This window comes from Agelaius phoeniceus, chromosome Z, assembly GCF_051311805.1.
Source record: "Agelaius phoeniceus isolate bAgePho1 chromosome Z, bAgePho1.hap1, whole genome shotgun sequence".
Taxonomy (NCBI): Eukaryota; Metazoa; Chordata; class Aves; order Passeriformes; family Icteridae; genus Agelaius; species Agelaius phoeniceus.
The window spans coordinates 41,623,509-41,643,252 of record NC_135303.1 but is presented as its reverse complement, the minus strand read 5'-3'; the positions used below and the strand labels follow the sequence as shown (position 1 = coordinate 41,643,252).

General features: G+C 41.8%; 1 protein-coding gene across 3 annotated transcripts in view; it reads right to left on the bottom strand.

Moving 5' to 3' along the window:
- The window catches only part of LOC129132978 (paralemmin-1), a 134,753-nt gene that overhangs the window by 21,477 nt on the left and 93,532 nt on the right, over positions 1-19,744 (bottom strand). For all 3 annotated transcript variants that reach the window (XM_077171780.1, XM_077171778.1, XM_077171779.1), the window contains 2 exons: positions 2,800-2,914; positions 2,160-2,181 (listed from right to left, as the gene is read on the bottom strand). In XM_077171780.1, the coding sequence (XP_077027895.1) occupies positions 2,160-2,181; positions 2,800-2,914 (137 nt within the window). The remainder of the gene's footprint in view (positions 1-2,159; positions 2,182-2,799; positions 2,915-19,744) is intronic.

Genomic DNA, 19,744 nt, shown 5'->3' with positions numbered 1-19,744 from the left:
TTAATTGTGCCTGGATGATTTCAAGCTCAGAGATTCTCACTGCCAAACACAGCTTTTTTTTCCCTATGAAATCTGTGAAGGACACAGAGCATCATCTGATCAGTCACTGGTGCTCACCACCTCTTCTTCCCTTCCCTTATAGCCTTTGCTTGGACCTCTCTGGGCTCTGAACATCTTCTAGTAGTGCTTCCTGCACACTCAAAATCTCTGTCACCACAAAATTATACACAGGAACACAATAGTGAGATTAAAAAACTGTTTGTACTGTCACTGCATTTACAATAAAGGGACACAGAATAAACAAACATAAGATGTGTGGACTTGGGAGTCTTTCATGATCTGGCAGCAGCTGAAGAAATTGCCCAAACAGGTCATTGTCGGTTTGTGTCTGTGTTTTACACAGCCTTCCTGGGTTATCCAGTGGCTCCTACCTTTTTCCTCTGGAGGAGAGGAGAGGAGAGGAGAGGAGAGGAGAGGAGAGGAGAGGAGAGGAGAGGAGAGGAGAGGAGAGGAGAGGAGAGGAGAGGAGAGGAGAGGAGAGGAGAGGAGAGGAGAGGAGAGGAGAGGAGAGGAGAGGAGAGGAGAGGAGAGGAGAGGAGAGGAGAGGAGAGGAGAGGAGAGGAGAGGAGGCAGTGGTTCACTTAGTTGTAACCCCCTGCTCTATTTGCTTGCACGAATTGCTCTCTTCACTCTGGCATATTTTGAAGTTCTTTGTTACCTTTCAGAAATTACCAGCTGTCCTTAATTCTGGCTCAGTCTGTCGGAAGGGATCTACTGAAAGCAGGCAAAATCTGGAGAGCATGAGGGCTCCTTTTGAACCTAATGAAATACTACATTGCTACATACCTTCAGGGAAACTACCACTTCATAATTGTTAGCTGGGGCTTCCTTTGGTTCCTTTGCTATTAAAGACACATGAAGATGCAGACTGCACCTCGCAGGAGTCATAGAAGCTCCTGAGCACCTGGTTGCTAATTCCTGCAGGCACTGCTCCTAATTAAGGATCTTACTAATGACCATGGTGTAACCCTGCATAGGTACAAAATATTTGCAATTACCATTTTGTGGTAGCCAAATGCAAATCCTTCAGAGAGAAGGAAGAGTAAGTTGTTACAATGGAACATACTATCTGGGATTTTTTTTTTTTACAATAGCATTGAACAAAAATCTTGAATTATATTGCTAGCAGGAGCAAAAATTTCTGAACTAGGTCTTTGACTTAAAAAAAGTGCCCTCTTTAGTAAGTAATAATAATCACCTGGAAAGACAGCTCCAAGTCAACTCAAATACTACATCGTAACTTCCATTGTATCCCATTGTTTTCATGTTGGGATCATCCTACACGTTCCTCATCTACATTCACAATACAGTTGACAGCAGCTGGAGGAGATAGTCTTAACCTCATTATTTTGTCAGTTCAAAGACATGTACTGAGAATGAGAATCTGGTGCTCATATTATCTGCAGATGCCTTAGCATGACATCCTTCCAGGGTCCTAAGGATCCTGGGGTGGCACTACAAAGGTCTCTCCAGCTTCCTGGGAACCATGCCTATTATTTGTTTACTCAGACACCTAAATTTATAGCTACACTTTGTATAGATCACACTTTGTATGACACTGAGTTAATAAGCTAGGGATTACTTCATTCTCATCCAACCAAGTGAGGTTTTCCTTCTGCAAGAATCATCATGTGGAGAATATTGCTCATCAGTGAAATAATCTGTTTTTGATAGTTGTTCCTCTGTATTAGGAATAGTCCTCATATAATTTAGCTGGTTATGAACAGAGCATGAGCACATACAACAGAGAAGATTGACCACAGAGAGGTGAGAAGGAGCCTAAAGTGCAGAGCTATCATGTGCTGAAAGGGGTCAGTAACACAGAAATTGTATGATGTCTGCTTTAAGTTATTCATGCTGTTCTTTCCCTTTGTGTGAGCATAAGAAGAGGTGGAACTCTGCCAAAGCAATACTGTTTTACCACAACAGTGACGTTTGTGCTTGCATTATAGAAATACCAAAGGAAAAGGTAATGGCTCTAGCAAGAAATCAGAAACACACAATGAAGGAAACAAACCCAGTCTTTAAACCTTTGCAGCAAAGCTATAGTAACAACTTGTGTTAAACCCAAAGCTATAAAATAATAAAAAGGCACTTACCACCATCCTGGTGGGAGAAACTCTGTGAAGGGAAAAAATAGGATGTTTGGTTAAACCTTTAATATTTTGGGTTTAATTTGCTTTACATCTTATTTTTATGCTAGGCTTACTTCTATGGTTCTTTGGAAATTTTAAATGGGTATCTGTGATTGCTGCTCCTTGGATTTAGGTGCCATCATAGACTGAAGGAGGGGGACAGGGTGCAACTAGATGAAGAGCTCTGCTTCTTGTTGCAGGCTGTAATGTTTTGAAGTGGTATTTTTGGCAAATGCTACTATCTCTGGATGCCATGAGAGCAGGGAAGTTTTAAACAGTCTCAGGATCCTCCTGATATCTTTAAGGGGGGCTGAAAGCCCCCTTAAACCTCATGTGGGTTCCCTTCTGATAGGGAGATAGCCTCTGAAATCCCTCTTCAAAAAAAGCTGGGATTCAAGGGAGAACCCAAAAAACCCAAACAGAATAGATCTGATGCCACTGTGTCTTTTCTAGTCTTGCTCATAGTGGTTTAAGCTAGGTGCTCTGCAACTGCCCTAAATCTTTCCTTAAGTGCATTAATTATAACTACTGCTTCCAAATAGAGCTAAGAGTACACTTCGGTTTCAATCTGTGCCCAAGTGTCTTTTTTTTTTTTTTTAAATACCTTTTGCAAGTTGTCAAAGGATTTCTCAGTCTCCTTTAGTTTCTCCAAAATTATTTGTTCTTTGGCAGATATTTGTGATTCTTCACTTTCTAATTTCTGTATTTCTTGTTCCAGTCTGTAGAAGACATACAGACATGCACATACACACAAAAATAAAAAAAAAAATTAGTTTAAAATGAGAGAGAGTTTTCTAGATATTTACTGGCATTTCAAATGTCATCAAAAACAACTTTGTCTCTTATTATTCACAACTGATTTCCTAACACATGAAGGACCCATGAATTATTTGTAAAACAAACAGATCTCTTTACAGGAAAAACAGTGATTATCTTATCCACTTCTGCAAAAGCATATACAGATGAACTAAAAATATACTTCAGTATTCCTACACTCCAATTCCCATAACATCTCTGATTTTTACTTTCATTTTCGAAATCACAGTGCAGGATATAACTATGAATATGCAGTAGTATATTCATAGTTATATGAATAAGTGGATTCTAATGTTTCTATACTCCAGACAATGAAACTGCAAATAGTTTTTGGAAACTGGCAGTCAACCAGTTGAGGTAGGAGTTTCTCTTGAACCCATATTTTGCCAACTCTCCTTTGGGATAGCTATCTGTGCTTTCTACTATTACTGCGTGACACTGGGGTCCTAGAGACTTTGTGTAATAAAATACATATACAGTTTAGAAAATAAATGTACTCTGCTAGGCAGTAAACACTCAGCACTCTCATTTCTCTTGTCAAGACTTAGCAGCTGAGACCTCATACGTTAAGATGAGTTGATTATGATTTGGAACATGCTTTTAGAGAGCTTAGATTCTCCATTACTTTAACTCAAACCTCCTTTAATTGACATGATTTATGCAGATGCAGGAATATTCCCTCTTTCCTTCCACTCTCCTCGTTTTATGTGTGCCACTGTTTTTGTTTTCTCACTTTTGAAAAAAAAAATTAAAAAAATATATATAAAATAAGCCAAGATGAATACATTTGGACAGGGATAGTTATCTAAAACTTCCTTTGTCTACCAAAAGATCTGTAGCTGCTTATAGATTGTTGAACCTTATTTCCCTGAATGGGACATACCAGCACCCCCCAGTACTTTCCTTACCCATGGCTGCTTGTTCCTGCCTTTCTGCCACCACTTTTCAAATGAAGGATCAGGATACTGATCCACACGAAAGGACACATTTTTGCTCTTTTCCAGCCTTGATCAGCTCAGGACTCCACTAATGCTTGTTCAATCACAAGGCAGAAAGCATGGAGAAGATGATGTAGAGAGGAGAGAAGGAGGAATTGCTTCTTTCACAGATCTGACAGGTTCAGTTTCTTATGAAATTCTTGTGTTTAAATATAGATGCAGGGCTCTAACTTTAGGCACTCACTTGGGAAATTTTTTCTCACTTTTTAATTGTATGATGATGAAAGATTTGTGGCACTTACTGATAATGCTTTTCATTAGAGGGAAGGAAAGGTATTAGAGGCTCAAGTTGTTGCAGATGGAAAAAGGCAGATTTTATTCTCCTAAAGTGTACAAATACTTAAGAGTCTCAGAGTCATGGTGATTTGCTGAACTGCCATTAAATGTAACACCCTCAATCACTAAGTTGAAATGGCTTAATTGCAATAATTTAAAAATGAACTGTTGAAAAGTACTGCTTCAATCCATTTCATCTTTCCTCCAAAATAATACAAAACATAAAATATAAAAAAAAAAGTAACTAAGTATTTTGTTCTGCTGCAATGGAACAGGTTGATCCAGGATGGATATTCTCCTCATGTTGTAATTTAGGATGAAATTTTTCAAAATATCCTCTTCTATATTGACTTTTTTATCTTGATTTTTTAAAATACCTGGTGAAGTAAAAAATTAATTTGTCACTCAGGTCAGGCATTTGCCACACTCTTGCTGAAATCAAGAACCTGGAAGTCCCCAGCTAGGTTGCCCTCTTTTCCTTCTCTACCCTTTGGAAGGATTTGTAGATTCACATACATTTGTACGTTGCTGATAAAGACATTTGAAATATTCTGCTGTGCTGACTGGTGAAAACAAATTGTGTGGCTGAGTAAGTCAGGGTTTACTGGTATATTTCAGTTCTTCCCCTGTGAATCACTAAGCAGCATTTTCGGGATGCATATTCTGTAAACTAGTACATTTTGCTTGCTATTTTATGTGGAAAGAAACCAAAAAATGGGAGTGTGTAGAAGTCAGCAACAATAAAATACAGGGAGAGGAAAGAAGCCCTTTTTTTTTTTTTTTTCCAAATGAAGTGGACATTAGTTAGTCAATTATGACAATGAAAACTGAGTATATGCAGTAACTCATTTGATGCATGGTTATAAACAAGTAAACTCCTTGTAATTTGGGGTCATCATAAGTCACTAATTTTTTGTACACCAGCTCAGGTTGGAGAAGGTCATTAATTGTTTGGTCTTGCAGAGAAAGCTTGCTTTTAACACATGCACATGTGCACTTGGACATGCACAGATAGCAACTGATACCATCTCTGTTATCTTACTTTCTGACTGCTTGCTCTTTTGCTTTTCCCCTCCTGGTTCTCTTCCTCAGTTTCTGCTTCCTTTATGCCAGCCTACCCTCACCATTAAAATGAGTTGGGCAGATGAGACATTATGTTACTCTGTTTTGACAAGACATCTAGTTGTTCTGATTTTTGTTCTCATTTTTTTTTTTCTTTGTTTGTTTGTTTGCTTTTTCTCCTGAATCCCTTCTTTACTTTCTTTTAGAAGTGATAATGACAACAACTTGCTGAAGAGGAAAAAGATGGAGACAGAGCTACCAGGATTTAGAAACATGGATGAAGCTGTTAGAAAGAGAGAACTTCTGTGTTGCTCTGAAGAATGCATAAAACTCATCCTATCAAGGCAAATTGCCTTTTCCTCAATGAAATCAGTACAGGCAGACTGAGAGTCACCAAGGCTCTATATAGAATGAAGAAAAGTGCAGGAAAAATATAGATAATTCATGAGAATATACCTGTTACATAGCACAGGGGTCATATACCAGACTTTGGTACCCACAGGAGGTTGCTTTTTACATTATTGCTAAATTTATTTGACACTAATTTGTGCTCTCTAGGCCTAAGGGTTGAGCCACCCCTGCTGAGGTAACATAAATACTCAGGGTCAGAATTTCTATGTGAACTGTTGTATATATTCTTTAGTATATACGGTATATATTCTTAGTATATGTTGTACATATTCTTTAATAACCATTTGGGTACCACAGAGCTCCCTGAAAAATTTGAATGTAGAGTCCTCACCACTTATTTGGGCTGTCTTTTGACATATGGTCCAGCAATGCAAAAATTTAAATCATGCAAACTGAAGGTTGTTTTGCATTGTTTACTTTTTTAGTGAGTCTCATATAATCAGAATTGCTCAATGGTAAGGAGAAGTGCCTGATTTTTTGATAGTAACACACAAAAGAGTCACGTGAATTTGGTCTGAAAAATAAATGCACTACTATGACATCTGTTTTGAGCAACATGTTGTATAATGGAGTAATAAATTAATTCAGAGTGCACATGTGCACATACATATCTATACAAAGACATTACATTCTTCCTGTGTAAACCCGTTAAATATCAAGGAATGTCCTTTTCTTCTAGCCCAGTTTAAAAAGGATATGCCTTAATTGTCATTTGACACCTGGCAAGGAAACTCTGTAATTCCCTTGTTCCTTAGCAGACTTAGCAGATTTTGGGCTGGCCTTTGAAAGATGGCCAGTTACATAAACAACTGCAATATCTGAAGTGTTTTAGGGAAGAAAATTAAGAAGGAAAATGCAGATTCAGATAAGGCAGAAGATAAAACAGACTGTTAGTATTTCTGCTTCATTGGCCCAGGCAGCTAGCTGATGACTGAGATTTGTTAAACTGTTTCTCTAAGAAGAAAATTGGGTCAGAGGGTCTGGGGTTGCTGTGGCATGGGCAAGTCATGTTTTGTTTCAGTGATTTTATTGGAGTCCTATTTTCCCAAATATCACAGAAGCAAATGGGAAATTTTGTCACTCAGAAAGCCAAACCTGCCTTGCTGTTTGTCTGTCCTGCAGCTTTCTCTAATGGATGGCTGCCATAAGCATCTAAGAGTGTAAGAGGATTTTCAGGGGGGACTGTTTGTATAAGCTAGGAAGCCAAGTGACCTTCCTTCTCATGTTAACAGTGCTGCCCTGCTTTGAAGAAGAAGAAACCACAAACAGCTGAAAGGATGCTGTCTTTTGGACAGTGCATTTTGCTGTCATGTGAGCGACCCAGATTCCTCAGCTAGTAAGGCTACAGGCTTCTAGGATAATAAAGGCTGTAAACGACTTTGGGAGGTCTCTAGCCCAACCTCCTATTCAAAGCAGAGCCAGCTGTGATCCGGCCATGATGATCATGGCTTCTTCCAGTTGGGTCTTGAAACTCCTGAACAATGGGGGAAAAATATATTATAAGGCTACTTTCAGACCTTCTCTTTTAGACTGTTGCTACCAAGACCTACAAAATTCAGACCAGAACCTTACAGTACTGCAAGGGAAGGAGATGTACCAGATTAATAAAGGGGCACTACATGAGTGTGGACAAGGCAGCCAGGACAGCTTCTGAGAAGGCCAGAGGCAGAAACAGCATATGAGTTCTCCTGAAGAGATGCAGGGATATAGACCACAAGAGCTGTTAGGTAGGACAGAATACTATATTTTAAGTGACAGTAAGGGAAGTTAAGCAGGGAGATCTAAGAGGTGAAGAGGCAGAAGGCAAGGTTTGGACCTGTTGTATGTGTACATGTGCATTTACATTTAGCAATCAATAACCAGCAAACATTGTGCGCTTGGATACAGGACTCTGCTTTGTTCTCTGAAGGTGCTGAATGCACTTTCTCAGGTGAAGGATTTCCTCTGTTTCTTCTGTTTCCCACATTGAGATGTTGAAACCCACAAACCTGGCCTATCATTTTCCTCTTTGCTAAAAGCAGAGGCTGTTCTGTCCGAGAAGCCTTTCCTCAACCCCAGGAGAGACCCTGAGCATGGTTCTGTGGGGCATTCACAGAATGAATGCAGATGCTGATGCAGAGTCACACTGATTTGAACACACAAATCCTAAGTCAGCAGAACCATGCCTGAAGAAAACAGCCTTCTCTATCCAGCTAATTAACTCTGGCAAACACAGACTTCTAGGGATATCTACATTTGGCTTAGCAGTGTTTTGTTTTTCAGGGTAGGAGAGTAACAGCATTATAAACAGGGAAAACAGCTGCAGGTTTATGGACTAGATTCCTTAGGCTGTGCTAACTATGCATTTGGAGTTGTACCTGAGAAATACTTATGCAATTTCTGCAGTGAAAGCAGAAATGTAATAAAAATTATGTCTGCAGCATACACACTGGCATGTCAATGTAAAAAAGAACATTCATCAGGACCAACAGGGAAAATATACAAGTATTCAGAACTTAAGAGAAAAACAGGAAAGACCTAATCACAGTAAACACTTGAAGGGAAAAGGTGATGGATGCATATGTGGAGGGGGGGATGGTTCAACTTTAACTGATTATTTTGCTATTGCTTGACTGATACCATAAATCAAATTGATATAAAAGCCACAAATAAGACAGTAATTAGTATCAGGTCTCTCAGAGCTGAACATCATTAGGTGTTACAGCCAGTATTAAAATGGCATAGTCATAAGCAGAACACTGCAACAAACCCCTGATATTCATTGAACAGAGAATTAAACACCAAGTTTAGGGATAATTATCCTTGCCTGAATGGATGAAACTGATCTCTACATTCTCTCTGTACCTTTGGATTTTGCCTTCAGGTATCTTTTGATCACACAGCAAAACCAGAAACTGAAACTTCGCATGTAAGGTTCATCATCCTGGAAGTACAGTGCCTTCTGCAAAAGTTCACTGGCAAAAATGTTCCGCTCCATGGGCCTCTCATTCCCATTTCTTTTAGGGGCAGCAGGGTACCTGTTAGCTTACCCAGGTTCAGAACAACTTTGGAAAATGAACCTGCAAGGGCAAAGGGTGCCCCTGAAAGATATGTAAGTCTTTTAAACCAACATAACTGGATCCTAGTCCAGCACTTCAGCCCTTGACAAACTTCCTATTACCTGTATCAACTGTCAAGCACCAGCAACCTGTCTGTAAGCCAGCATGCTGTGAACAGTACCCTTTGTCTGCTGTAGGGGAGGGGTAAAATCACTGAATAATCTTCAGATTATTTTCCACGTTGGCTTAGTTTTGTTAGCAAACAACAGCAGTTGTTGCTGAAGCCAATAGGAGCATTTGTGGATGTCTCTCTGTATCAACACACAGCCAGTGCTGATGGCAAAAAACTGCTTGATTTAAGATCTGTTGCAGGCTGAAATGGGATTTCAGAGTTGAGTTATTCAATGCCTCTTAGTTTCGTCTTTTTGCAGTGCTCATCCTTTTTTGAACAGCTCACTTTCAAAGAGGAAAGCTGGCAGGGCATATCTTACGAATTTGAACAGGCTGTTGTTTACAGAGTGCAGCTGAAATTCAAGAACCGCAAACCTAATTAACATCTTTGAAAAGGCAAAACCTCCATGACTTGAAAAACTGGGAATCCCTCATTGCCAACCAGGGCTTGGATATGAGATTCAGGCATGATGCTGAATGAGTTGCTCTGGCAGTCCACATCAATTTTGCTGAACACAGGAGAAGAGAAACAATGGGAAAAGCCCTCCACCTGGATAAAACTGCATCCCAGTACCACCTGAGGAACTTGAGAAGTAAAACTCCACAATTCACTTGGCTATCTGAAGTAAATGTGTATACACACAGAGAGAGAGAGAGCAGTATAATGATATTCTGCATCTGCCTAGTGTAGGATGAAATTAATCCATGCTAGTCAAACCAAGGTGACCAAGTCAAGCATTGGCCACAGGACTTCTTGAGCTAAGCAGGATGAGGTGGAAAACACAACAACCATTACTTTATTTAACTACTACAATGTTGCCTGCTCTGGATGTAGAAGACTTAATGTAATGCAAATTTTTTGACCTGGAATTGAAGAAGTTGTACAGTTGAGCCCCTTTCCTTGCCAAATTAACAATGCTTGCATATTAACTTTGCCAATCAGGTTTGCCTGATACAGCATTAAATCTCTCAAATATGGGAACCCTCAGCACTCTGGTGTGGCTCTTCCTCTAACTTTCTCTTCTTAAAATGCTATCTCAGCCTGGTATGATTTCCTCATATCACTGTAGCATGTAACTTTTTGCCCTCATGGCACTTACAGCCCACACTTGTTTTTGGACTTTTATCAGTGTAAATCTTTCTAAGCTCAGTTCTTCCAGTATTCTGGAAAAGAAATGTGACCAGCCTGGGTGAGACTGAAACCTTAAAAACTTCCCACTGACTCAGGAGATGGCAGATCACTGACTGGAAATCAGTGAATCATGCCTTGGATGCTTGCCCTTAGAGCAGAGGAGTACATGGCTTGACCCTCCTTTGGGAACAGAGGGAGAAAAAAGTTTAAAAAAAGACCTGTTCTGAACCCAGTCCAGGGGCTGGTGATCAAAGAGGTGAAAGAGCAGAGTCTACTTATTTTCTCTGTGTGCTTATAACAGTGTTTGGACCAGGAAGCTCCTGTTTGTGCTCCTGACCAGGATACATATAGAACCTGGCAGATCTGACCAAGTCCCTGATCAGTTGAGTAAACACCCTGATACCTTAACCTTCTCTAGTAGCATCTGGCTCCTGAGTCATCCAGCCTCTGGACCACTTGTATTTAAAAGAAATGGCACAAATGTTCTGGTTTCTTGGCCCAGCCAGGTAAGAGAAAAATGATTATTTAGGCTCTTCCTGGTGAAGCTGGGTTTTCTCTCTTCTCTTTACCATTACTCTCATTTTCTTCTTTTCTCCCAGATCCAGGCCTCCTGGCTCTGGAGTTTCACAGGCCAGTGTCCAAAATATTAAGGCAAACGAAGTAAGAGCCACAACTGATAAAAAATGCTCGGCCTGCACGAACCAGACATGCAGATCTTCGTGTCTAGACAGACAGGTTGTCACATCAGAAAACAGACAGACTTACATTGGAAGTATACAGAGATGCATCATCTGCAGTTAATTGTTTGGTACTCACTGGGATGTCAGGAGAAAGGCAAGGAAGATAAAATAGCCGTTTGAGAGAGGATACATGCTGTACTTTGCAATTGAAAGGTGAAGGTACAACGACTCAGGAAAGACACTGAATCCTGCAGGAACCTGCTTGCTTTCCCATGGCTTTAAGTAAAATTGGCAGGACGAGCACCAGGGCAGATGTCCTGGGATGTCTGAGAACACACAAGAGTGCAAGGGACTACCATACCAGTGTGGCTTTTGGTCATTAAATTTTCTTGTGTTGCAAGATGTGGTTCCAGATGAAGGAGGATTGCAAGCACAATTTTCCCCAGCAGAGTCCCTGTACACAGCAGAATGCACCCAGAGACTTAAAAAGCAACACAGGTGTGGCCAGCCCTGTTGTTGGCTTGTAGCAGCCATGCACAGGAAATTCGTTTAGGTTCAGCAACAGATGCCAGCAGTTCAGCTGTACGTGGTTTGTGTTATTTATATCTTGGGAGAGATCCAAAAACTAGAGGGAGAGCAATTGGGGGATGATGGCTGAGTGCTCATTCTTCCATCGTGCACCAGTGCTAGCTGCTGCAGTTACCCAAGGTTAGTGCAGATGTACGACCAAAATTAATGCATGACCTTATGCAGTAACCACACTGCAAGCTGCAAGGAAGGAGGATGTTTTTCTGCAAATTCTGTACATACTAATACACTGGAGATGCACATTGAGTTACCTCGAAGCATTTACAGGCAGGAGGCCTGGAAAATCTCCATCAGCTTTTTAAGTGAAGGGAAATTAAACAAAAAAACAAGACAACTTATTTTTTCTGAAGAGATTTCAGCTTCCCATGTACAAACTGGGAACGTGCCTTTTGTCTCTGATTTACAATGTCAGATGAGAAATGAGCTGCTAAGGCTCATTGGGTGCTCAGGACAGAACATGAACATGGCAAAGATGCCCTGCAGAAAATAAACTGGGTACTGGTCACCTACCCATCTGAACCCACCTGGTCAACAGCCATCTGAAGTGAGCCAGCAGTGTGCCCAGAAAGCCAACATTGTTAATAGCATCCTGGACAGCAGGCCCAGGCCCAGGGCAGTGGCTCTCCCCCTCTCCTTGGCACTGATGAGGCTGCACCTCAAGTCCTGTGCTGAGTTTTGAGCCCCTCACTCCAAGAAAGACATCGAGTTGCTGGAACGTGTCCAGAGAAGGGCAACAAAGATGGGGAAGACTCTAGAAGGAGGCTCAGGGAAGACCTCACTGCTCTATACAACCACCTGAAAGGATGTTAGAGTGGAGATCAGTCTCTTCTCCCAGGTAACAAGCGACAAGGCAAGAGGAAATGTCCTCATATTATGCCAGAGGATGTTTAGATAGGATATTAGGGAAAATATTCTTCACTGAAAGGGCTGCCAAGCATTGGAACAGGCTGACCACAGAATAGTGCACACATTGCTTCTGGAAGAGTTCAAAAGACATGTAGATGTGGTGCTTAGGGACATATTTCTGAAGGGGCTACAGCAGAAATGCCATAAAATTCTGCAAGCTCAGAGTGCAGGCAGTGCTGCATTGAAAAGCAGCACACATGGGAGACTGGTTTTAAAGGAAACATTGTTAGCTAGGGCTGGAGATGGTATGTTGTCTTCTGTCTGGACCTCAGGTCTCTGCAGCTTTTTCCTCAACTATCTGTTTTGTCTGCCTGTGAGACCTGGGGAGGTGCTCTCTGTGCTTCCATCTGTTCTTTGCAGGGAGCTGCCGAGGGTCATGCACAGCAATTCTTGCAGAGTCGTGCTTCTCAGCATGGACTGCTGCAGTGAAGGGCAGGGGCAAAGGCCATAGCACAAGAGTTGTGCCTGGCAGAACTCAAGAGCACACCTAGAGTGAAGGACAAACTTTTTCCTGCTACAGGCTCCTTTCCTTTCTGCCTCCCCTTCCCTTTCTCTCCCTTCCCCTCCTTCTTTTCTTTCTTAAATTCCTTCAGAGGTTATTTCCACTCAAACTTCTGCTGAGTCTTTTTTTCTGTTTAGACAGAGCACAGCCTCCATCCAAAGTCAGTGGCAGCATGATTTCTATTGCAGGGAATGAGGACTACAGTCCTAGAAGAATTCCCATTTTGAGCTATTTGGGAATCCCTCCCTGCCCCTACCATGTTTAACATTTAGCAGTATAGAAGCACATGCAAGTGAGTCTTTTATATGGCAATAAAAAGATGTTGCAGTTACTAACTAGAAAAGCAGGGTTGGCAAAAACAGCAATCATGGGCCATGGCTATCTATTTGTATACTTGCTGTAGTCTCCAGCAAATAATTTTGCCTCCATTCCACCATCTTGATCCAATACATTTTGCCAATACAATAGAGCTCAATTGTACTTCAGTCCATTCTTATCCCCAGGACATGCCTTAGCTGGTATTATTAATTATATTCACTGTGAGATTTCCATGATTTTGGTTTGACTTGACTCATATTTGCTGCTAAGAACTGCATGGACTGTGTAACAGACTTCTGGTGCAAACAAGGGATTATCAGTTTGCTTCCTGTTGTGGTGGCTTAAAAGGGCTGTTTCAAGGAAAATGGTGCTTACAAGCTTACTTGTTGGTGCAAAAAGTATTGCCCAGCATCCAGCATTCTGACCTGAGGTACACCATGTGATTGACTGAATTTAGTCTGAGAACAGTATTAAAAATGAAAATGAACCCCAGAAAATTAATGGAAACCGAATTAAACTTTTATAATGGTGGGATTATTCTGCTCTCCTGTGGCTATTAAAGCACAACTACCATAAAAAGCTGCAACTGACAGGGATCCCATCTGCCTCCCTTTGACATTTTTGGACATACTTTTCCTTGCCTTTTGTGCTGTGCTTTAGTCATGACTGCCTCAACCTGCAAATGCCCTCAGCAGTCTTTGACAAAGGAACTAGATGGTATGTGCAGCTGACAGTCAGTATGCATCAGGCACTGAACTTTATTAGGTCCCTTTAAAAATTCCCCATATTACATGACCCTCAAAAATACACAGATCCATTCCCCTGCACTGCTTGCCAATAGGGACAGAAAAAGGAAGGGGAATACCCAGTAGGAGCTGTAACTTGTTTTGTTTGTTTCTTGATACAAACAGTTTCTTGGATCTGGGCTTTGCAAATCTGTCTTCTGCTGTCATCCACTTACAGGAACTCACAGTTCATTTTTCCAGGGTGAAGGCTGATGTGAGGCAAGGAACATGCCCCATGGGAATGGATGGACTTTACACTGGGAGCAATGAGAGATGCATCAAGCTGCTGCCACCCTGAGCATGATGACTGCAGCATCCTGATCCTGCTTCCTCCATCTGATCTACCTCAGGGCTTTTATGTTGTGCTTGTTTATTAATTAGTGCTAGGTAGCAAACATCCCCATGTCCCAGAAAGCCACTGGAACAAACACAGCTTCACTGTGGAGAGGCTTTGCCCTGGTGGGGTGGCTCCAAGGTTATCCAAAGTGCTCCTGTTGAGGCAAATCAAGCCAATCAGGAAGCCCCCAGAAACTTGGACTGTGTTTGGTTTGTTGTTTCCACCCTTAGACATTTCCTGCTATTGTTCTTGTCATTTTCTTTGAGTGTTCACTGGGCTGGTGGGTGGTGCTGCTACTACCGGCAGGGGAGGCCTCCGGTCCTCTTGGGCACATGGAGAGCTCTATGCCATTCCTTTCACAGACTCCCACCACTAATTTCTGGCATACAAGGTCAGGGAAGGTGGACCTGTGGCAGTAACTCCATCTCAATGTGCAAAGCACAGTTCCTTTTCCCATTGGCTGTTCTCAGCTGGGCAAGAATGAAATCATACCATAAAATGATGAATGAATTCCAGCTCAAGACATTGCTTACCACCCCTGGTGAAGGAGAAGGTGGGTGAATAGGTGAAAGCAGCAAGTCCACAGCATCCTGGGATCTATATAGAGAGCTGTGGAAATACTGACTATATGCTGAACGTGACTGGCCCTAGTTTTATCTCAGTCACGCAGAGCCTGGCTTTCACTTTCCAAGGATGCAGGATTTCATCTGCAATGATCTAACGCCACCACACCACTAGAGGACGAGAAGAGGTATCCAGGCCTTCACACACAATGCCTGTATCTCATTTTTTAACTCTCTGAAGCTTGTGATTATTTTTTTATTTCAGATGCCTCTCACAAGTATCTACCTGCAGCATGAAGGACAAAAGACCTGGATGCTGCACTCCTTTGGGTGCTGTTTCAACCTCAACTGGAAATCACAGCTTACCAGTTCCTATAACATCCCAACTGGTCAGGTAATCATGAGCACATCTTTGGATTTCATGTACAATCTAAGACAACTTGCTGTGCTGTGGACAGATTGTAAGACTGCGTTTGTTCTTGGACAGCATCTATAAATCTGCAGAGAGATCCCTGGAAGTGTGATGTTATTGCTGAACTGTAGTGGTGAATAGAGCCAGCTACAGAGCTGTGTGAATGAAAAAATGAGTGGGAATAATTGCTTTGATCTTACATGAGCCTTCCTTTTCCAGCCCTGTGCTCCACATTACCTAACATCAGCCAGACCTGAGTCATTGCTATCTGAACCTTCACAGTACTGGAGCTCAAATTAAAAAAAAAAGGAGATCATGTTTAATAATGTGACAATGCTTTTCTAGTCCCCCTTGCTGGCTCATGAAAACTTGGAATGAAATACAGTTTTAACAGTGGAATGTTGAAAAGTTTGCCTTGACTTTGTGCTGCATGTTTGTGGTAGGAGTCAGCTGATGACTTCCTGCCTGCGTGGGTCTCAGAGGGGTGAAATTCTTGACCCCGGACTTCCCAAGAGCTGCAGAGCTTCAGAATCAGGATAACGCAGACATCTGGGCTGATTTGGTTCAGTGGCACAAAAAGCAGCCAGTAGAGTATCTGGAGAATGGGATGGGTTTTAAAAGGGTTATAAATCTTTCTTTTTAAGAGAACTTCTAGAACCGTGCCAGGGTCTGTGTTTTGATGGCTGACCTCAAGCTGATCATAGCAGGGAGATGGCACAGGACTGCCTTTCTAAGGGTAAATATCAAAGAAGAGAACCTCAAAGCACCTAACAGTATGGTAACCCCCTACTTCCTAATAAATTACTTTGCAGTTGGTTCATTATCCTTTCTGCAGCAAGCCAAAGAAAGCCAAGTATAGCCTGATGGGCTTCTGGCTGTGATCCCAGGGCTAGCTAGTCATGAGAAGCTAGCACACTTCCTGTGGTTTCAGTGAATCCCAGGACTATGATGAACCTCCCTCATACAGGTCTCCTTGACTCTGTAAACCATCTCTGTGCTTGGAATGATGGTATTGAGGGATGGGCTAGCAAAGGGAGATGGCCCATGTCACATCTCTGGAAATTTCTGCTATGCAACTTGAGAAAAGAGGCTAAAATTTTGCAGGGATTTCCTAAAGTCTAAGTGGTTAATTTGGTCTGGTTTTGAGTCTCTCAGTCTTCCTCATGCTCAGTCTTCCTCATGCTCCAGGGATCCTGGACAGGAGAAAACCTCTGCTGAGTTTTAGCAAAACCATGAACATTCTTGGTCTTACATGTACAATTGACCCCCTTTTCTCTTTTCTGTGCCTACTATGCTTATTTGAACAAGGCAGTCGTAAACTAATTTCTTGTAAGAATGGGTAATAATAAATATGAGACCATTGCAAAAATCTGCTTTACAGCACTAACAGATCATTTTAATTTGCTTTGTCTAAAACATGAGAACAAGGGCAAAGATTTCACAGATGTCCATAGTATTGGGAAGGCTGGGGCCCATTTCCCAGTTTACTTCATATAGGCAAGAGTGCACACACTCAGGACATGGGAAGTTAAGAAATTACTGACCAGTTGCAGGTTGCAGGAGATATCTGTAGGTGCCATCGAAGATATACAAAAACAGCTTAAGAGTGGAAAAGCTCTTAAAAGCTTGTCTCCTGTGATATCCATGCCAATTGGTGTATAGTTATGAACACTTCTCCAGCTTTATTGTTTGAACATTCATTATCTATGAACATTTACAATTGAAGCAATCAGGCAGTAGATGAAAGAACAGTACTCAAAGCCTTGAATTTAAACAATAGGTATCAAACTGTAGGTGTGTATGTAGTTCCAGTGCTTTGAATAGATGAACACTTGGATGTAAGCTGATGTTGAAGTGTATCTCTAACTCAAAACTTAAAGAGTAATCACATTAATGTGACAGCTCAAAAGTAGGAAAATTGTTCTGGTGCTTTGGAATGGACAGACTGAAAATAAAATCAAACTAGAAAGGCCTTATTTGAAATATGGCATAAAAACTGAGAACAACAACAATATTCTGGGTGCTGGAATGCTATTGACTGCGGTATGTATACCACCAGACAAGGGCAGTTGGAAGTGCAGGCTGTCAAGATGACTGGCCAAAGGGCTGGCTGGTTAGTCACTAAGTGCCAGATGGACACCACCAACTGTCTAAATTATTTCTCCCTCATTTGTAATTGGCCTCACTTGTGGCTGAGCTCCCTGGCTCTGCCTGCAGTTCTCAGGTCTGCTGTTGGCAACTGCCTTGGTATACACTCTGCATGCAGTGTGCAAGCTCCTGTCAGCAGAACAGTCCCTGAGGGAGCTGTGGGTTTTCTGGTCATGCCCTCCTCTAACAAATTATGCCTCATTAGTGGTGTGGAACATCCACGTCACCATTTCATTCCACCCTCCTTAATTTTTTTTTTTTCTGCCTGCTTCTCATTTTCATGCCAGCTATTGCAATCAGTTACAAAGAGATATTTTCTGATATTAGTACAGGACTGCTGATATTTTCCACCTTATGCTATTTTAAGACTGGCAAGTAGGACCCTGATAAGATGCCGCTTTGTGCCCAAAGCAGCTGTGCCTTTAAGCATCTCTGGCTTCTCCCTTGTGATCCAAATCCACACTGAGTGGTCTTGTGGCCTTCTGGCTACAGAATTGTTCTGGTCTCTGCTCATCACCCCACTGTGTGCCTCCTCTTATGTGTTTGGGACTTATAGCACCAAAATCAAGAAATCCTCTTAATAGAAAGTCCTCCTGCATTACATGCTTCTGTCTTCTTCATTGATATGTCTTTGGGAAGTACCAAAGTCTCGAGGCCAAGAAGTCCTTAAAAAAACTGCTGGGAAACAAGTGAATGACATTATGCTGAGTTCAAAAAGTTCTGCACAGATTGTTTTGTAAAAGACACAAACCCCAGTTTAGAAGGTGAAACTGAAGCTGCCTGATTCAGGCTACTTTTGGATGGCTTGACATTTGAACCTAAAAGTGACAGGACAATATACTTGCCCTCATGTACGTGGTTGTTCCAAAGAGCTCAGAGGTGTTGCAGAGGATGGCTCCTGCCCGGTCCTGAAGCCCAAGCACAGCTCTCATTATCATTCTGTCTATGACTGTCTCAGATGGGTGTCATTGAGACAGAAAGTAGAAATTGTTTTCAAAGGTACTAGGCAGATTGCCTTGCCACTGTTTTCTAGGTACTACAGTCTGCTGGGAAAGAAAGCAGAGGGGTCCAACTGCTTTTGAACAGGTCAATACTATTGCAAATGTCAAAATGTCCGACATTAAGTAGAAAAAAGATGCAGAAAAGGATGAGAATGGTTTTTGCCAACAGCACACCAGCAAAAGGTGGGAAGAGCTGAAGAGCTATGTTCAGTTTATCATGTCTGTGCACATGATGTAGGTAATCATGGATAGGTAATTTTCACCCAAAAATAAGTCTAGCTGTCGGATTTTGTCCAGCAAACCTCTCAGCCAAGAACCAGCAGATGAATATGGTCACTAAATATCCAGTGAAAGTGGCTGAAGCTGTGCTTTACCCCACATTTGCAGAGGACTATGGTGGGCCATAGTCCATTATCATGGCTCATCTAGGTGATGCAATCTGCTGATCTGACTGTGAGTTTGAGCCCTTCTTTTCTTGCTGTTTCAAACTCCCACCACTGAAATCAGTACTGTAGTAAATACCTGCTCAATAGCAGTGCTCTCAAAAACAGTGGCCAGGGAGACCAAGAGAATACTGCAGACAAATGCAACTTTTTCTGACAGGTTGCTAAATATCCAGTACCTTTTGCACACCTATTTATCTTTTCTCATTTCCCCTTACCCCTCCCTCATGCTCTCCCTACAACAAGATTCTGTGGAGTCACACATCACCGTGTAGGAAATACTTGTTTAGCAGAGTTTTTTTCCCTAAGATGTGTAATACAACAAACCTTCAGACAGACATGTTAAATATACATCCATGGATGCAGGGAGCACTGCAGAAAGGCACCAAATGTCAAACTTAAAGCTTGTGCTCCTGCACCACCTTTTACTATTATGGTATATTTTTATTATGAAGGTCACATACTAGCTTTCTTTTCTGCTTCCCATTCCTGCTGCATGCTGTGTGGCTTGCTTTGATAATTGGAAATTACTCTACAAACCGTCTGCCATGGCCCAGGAGACAGAAAAAGGTCTACCATAGCAGCAAAGAATCAAAAAGAGGGATCCAGGTCCAGATAGTAAAAGAAAAAGAAGGGAAAATAATAATTAAAATGTCCCTACCACCACATGCATAACCAGAATTTACAAGAGGGGAGTGCTGGAGGAAGAGGTTCTCTGCAGTGTATGAGGCCATCTAGCGAGCTCAGGCATTGTAACAGCTCAGCTTTTTCCAAGGCATTTTGTACTGCTTGTCCCCAACAGAACCCTTCACATGCCAGCTGTCAGCCAGGTATGCACACGGATACTTCAACAATATTCTTCACTGCAAGATGAAAGGGGAAAAAACCTCTGGAGGAGAGGAGAGGAGAGGAGAGGAGAGGAGAGGAGAGGAGAGGAGAGGAGAGGAGAGGAGAGGAGAGGA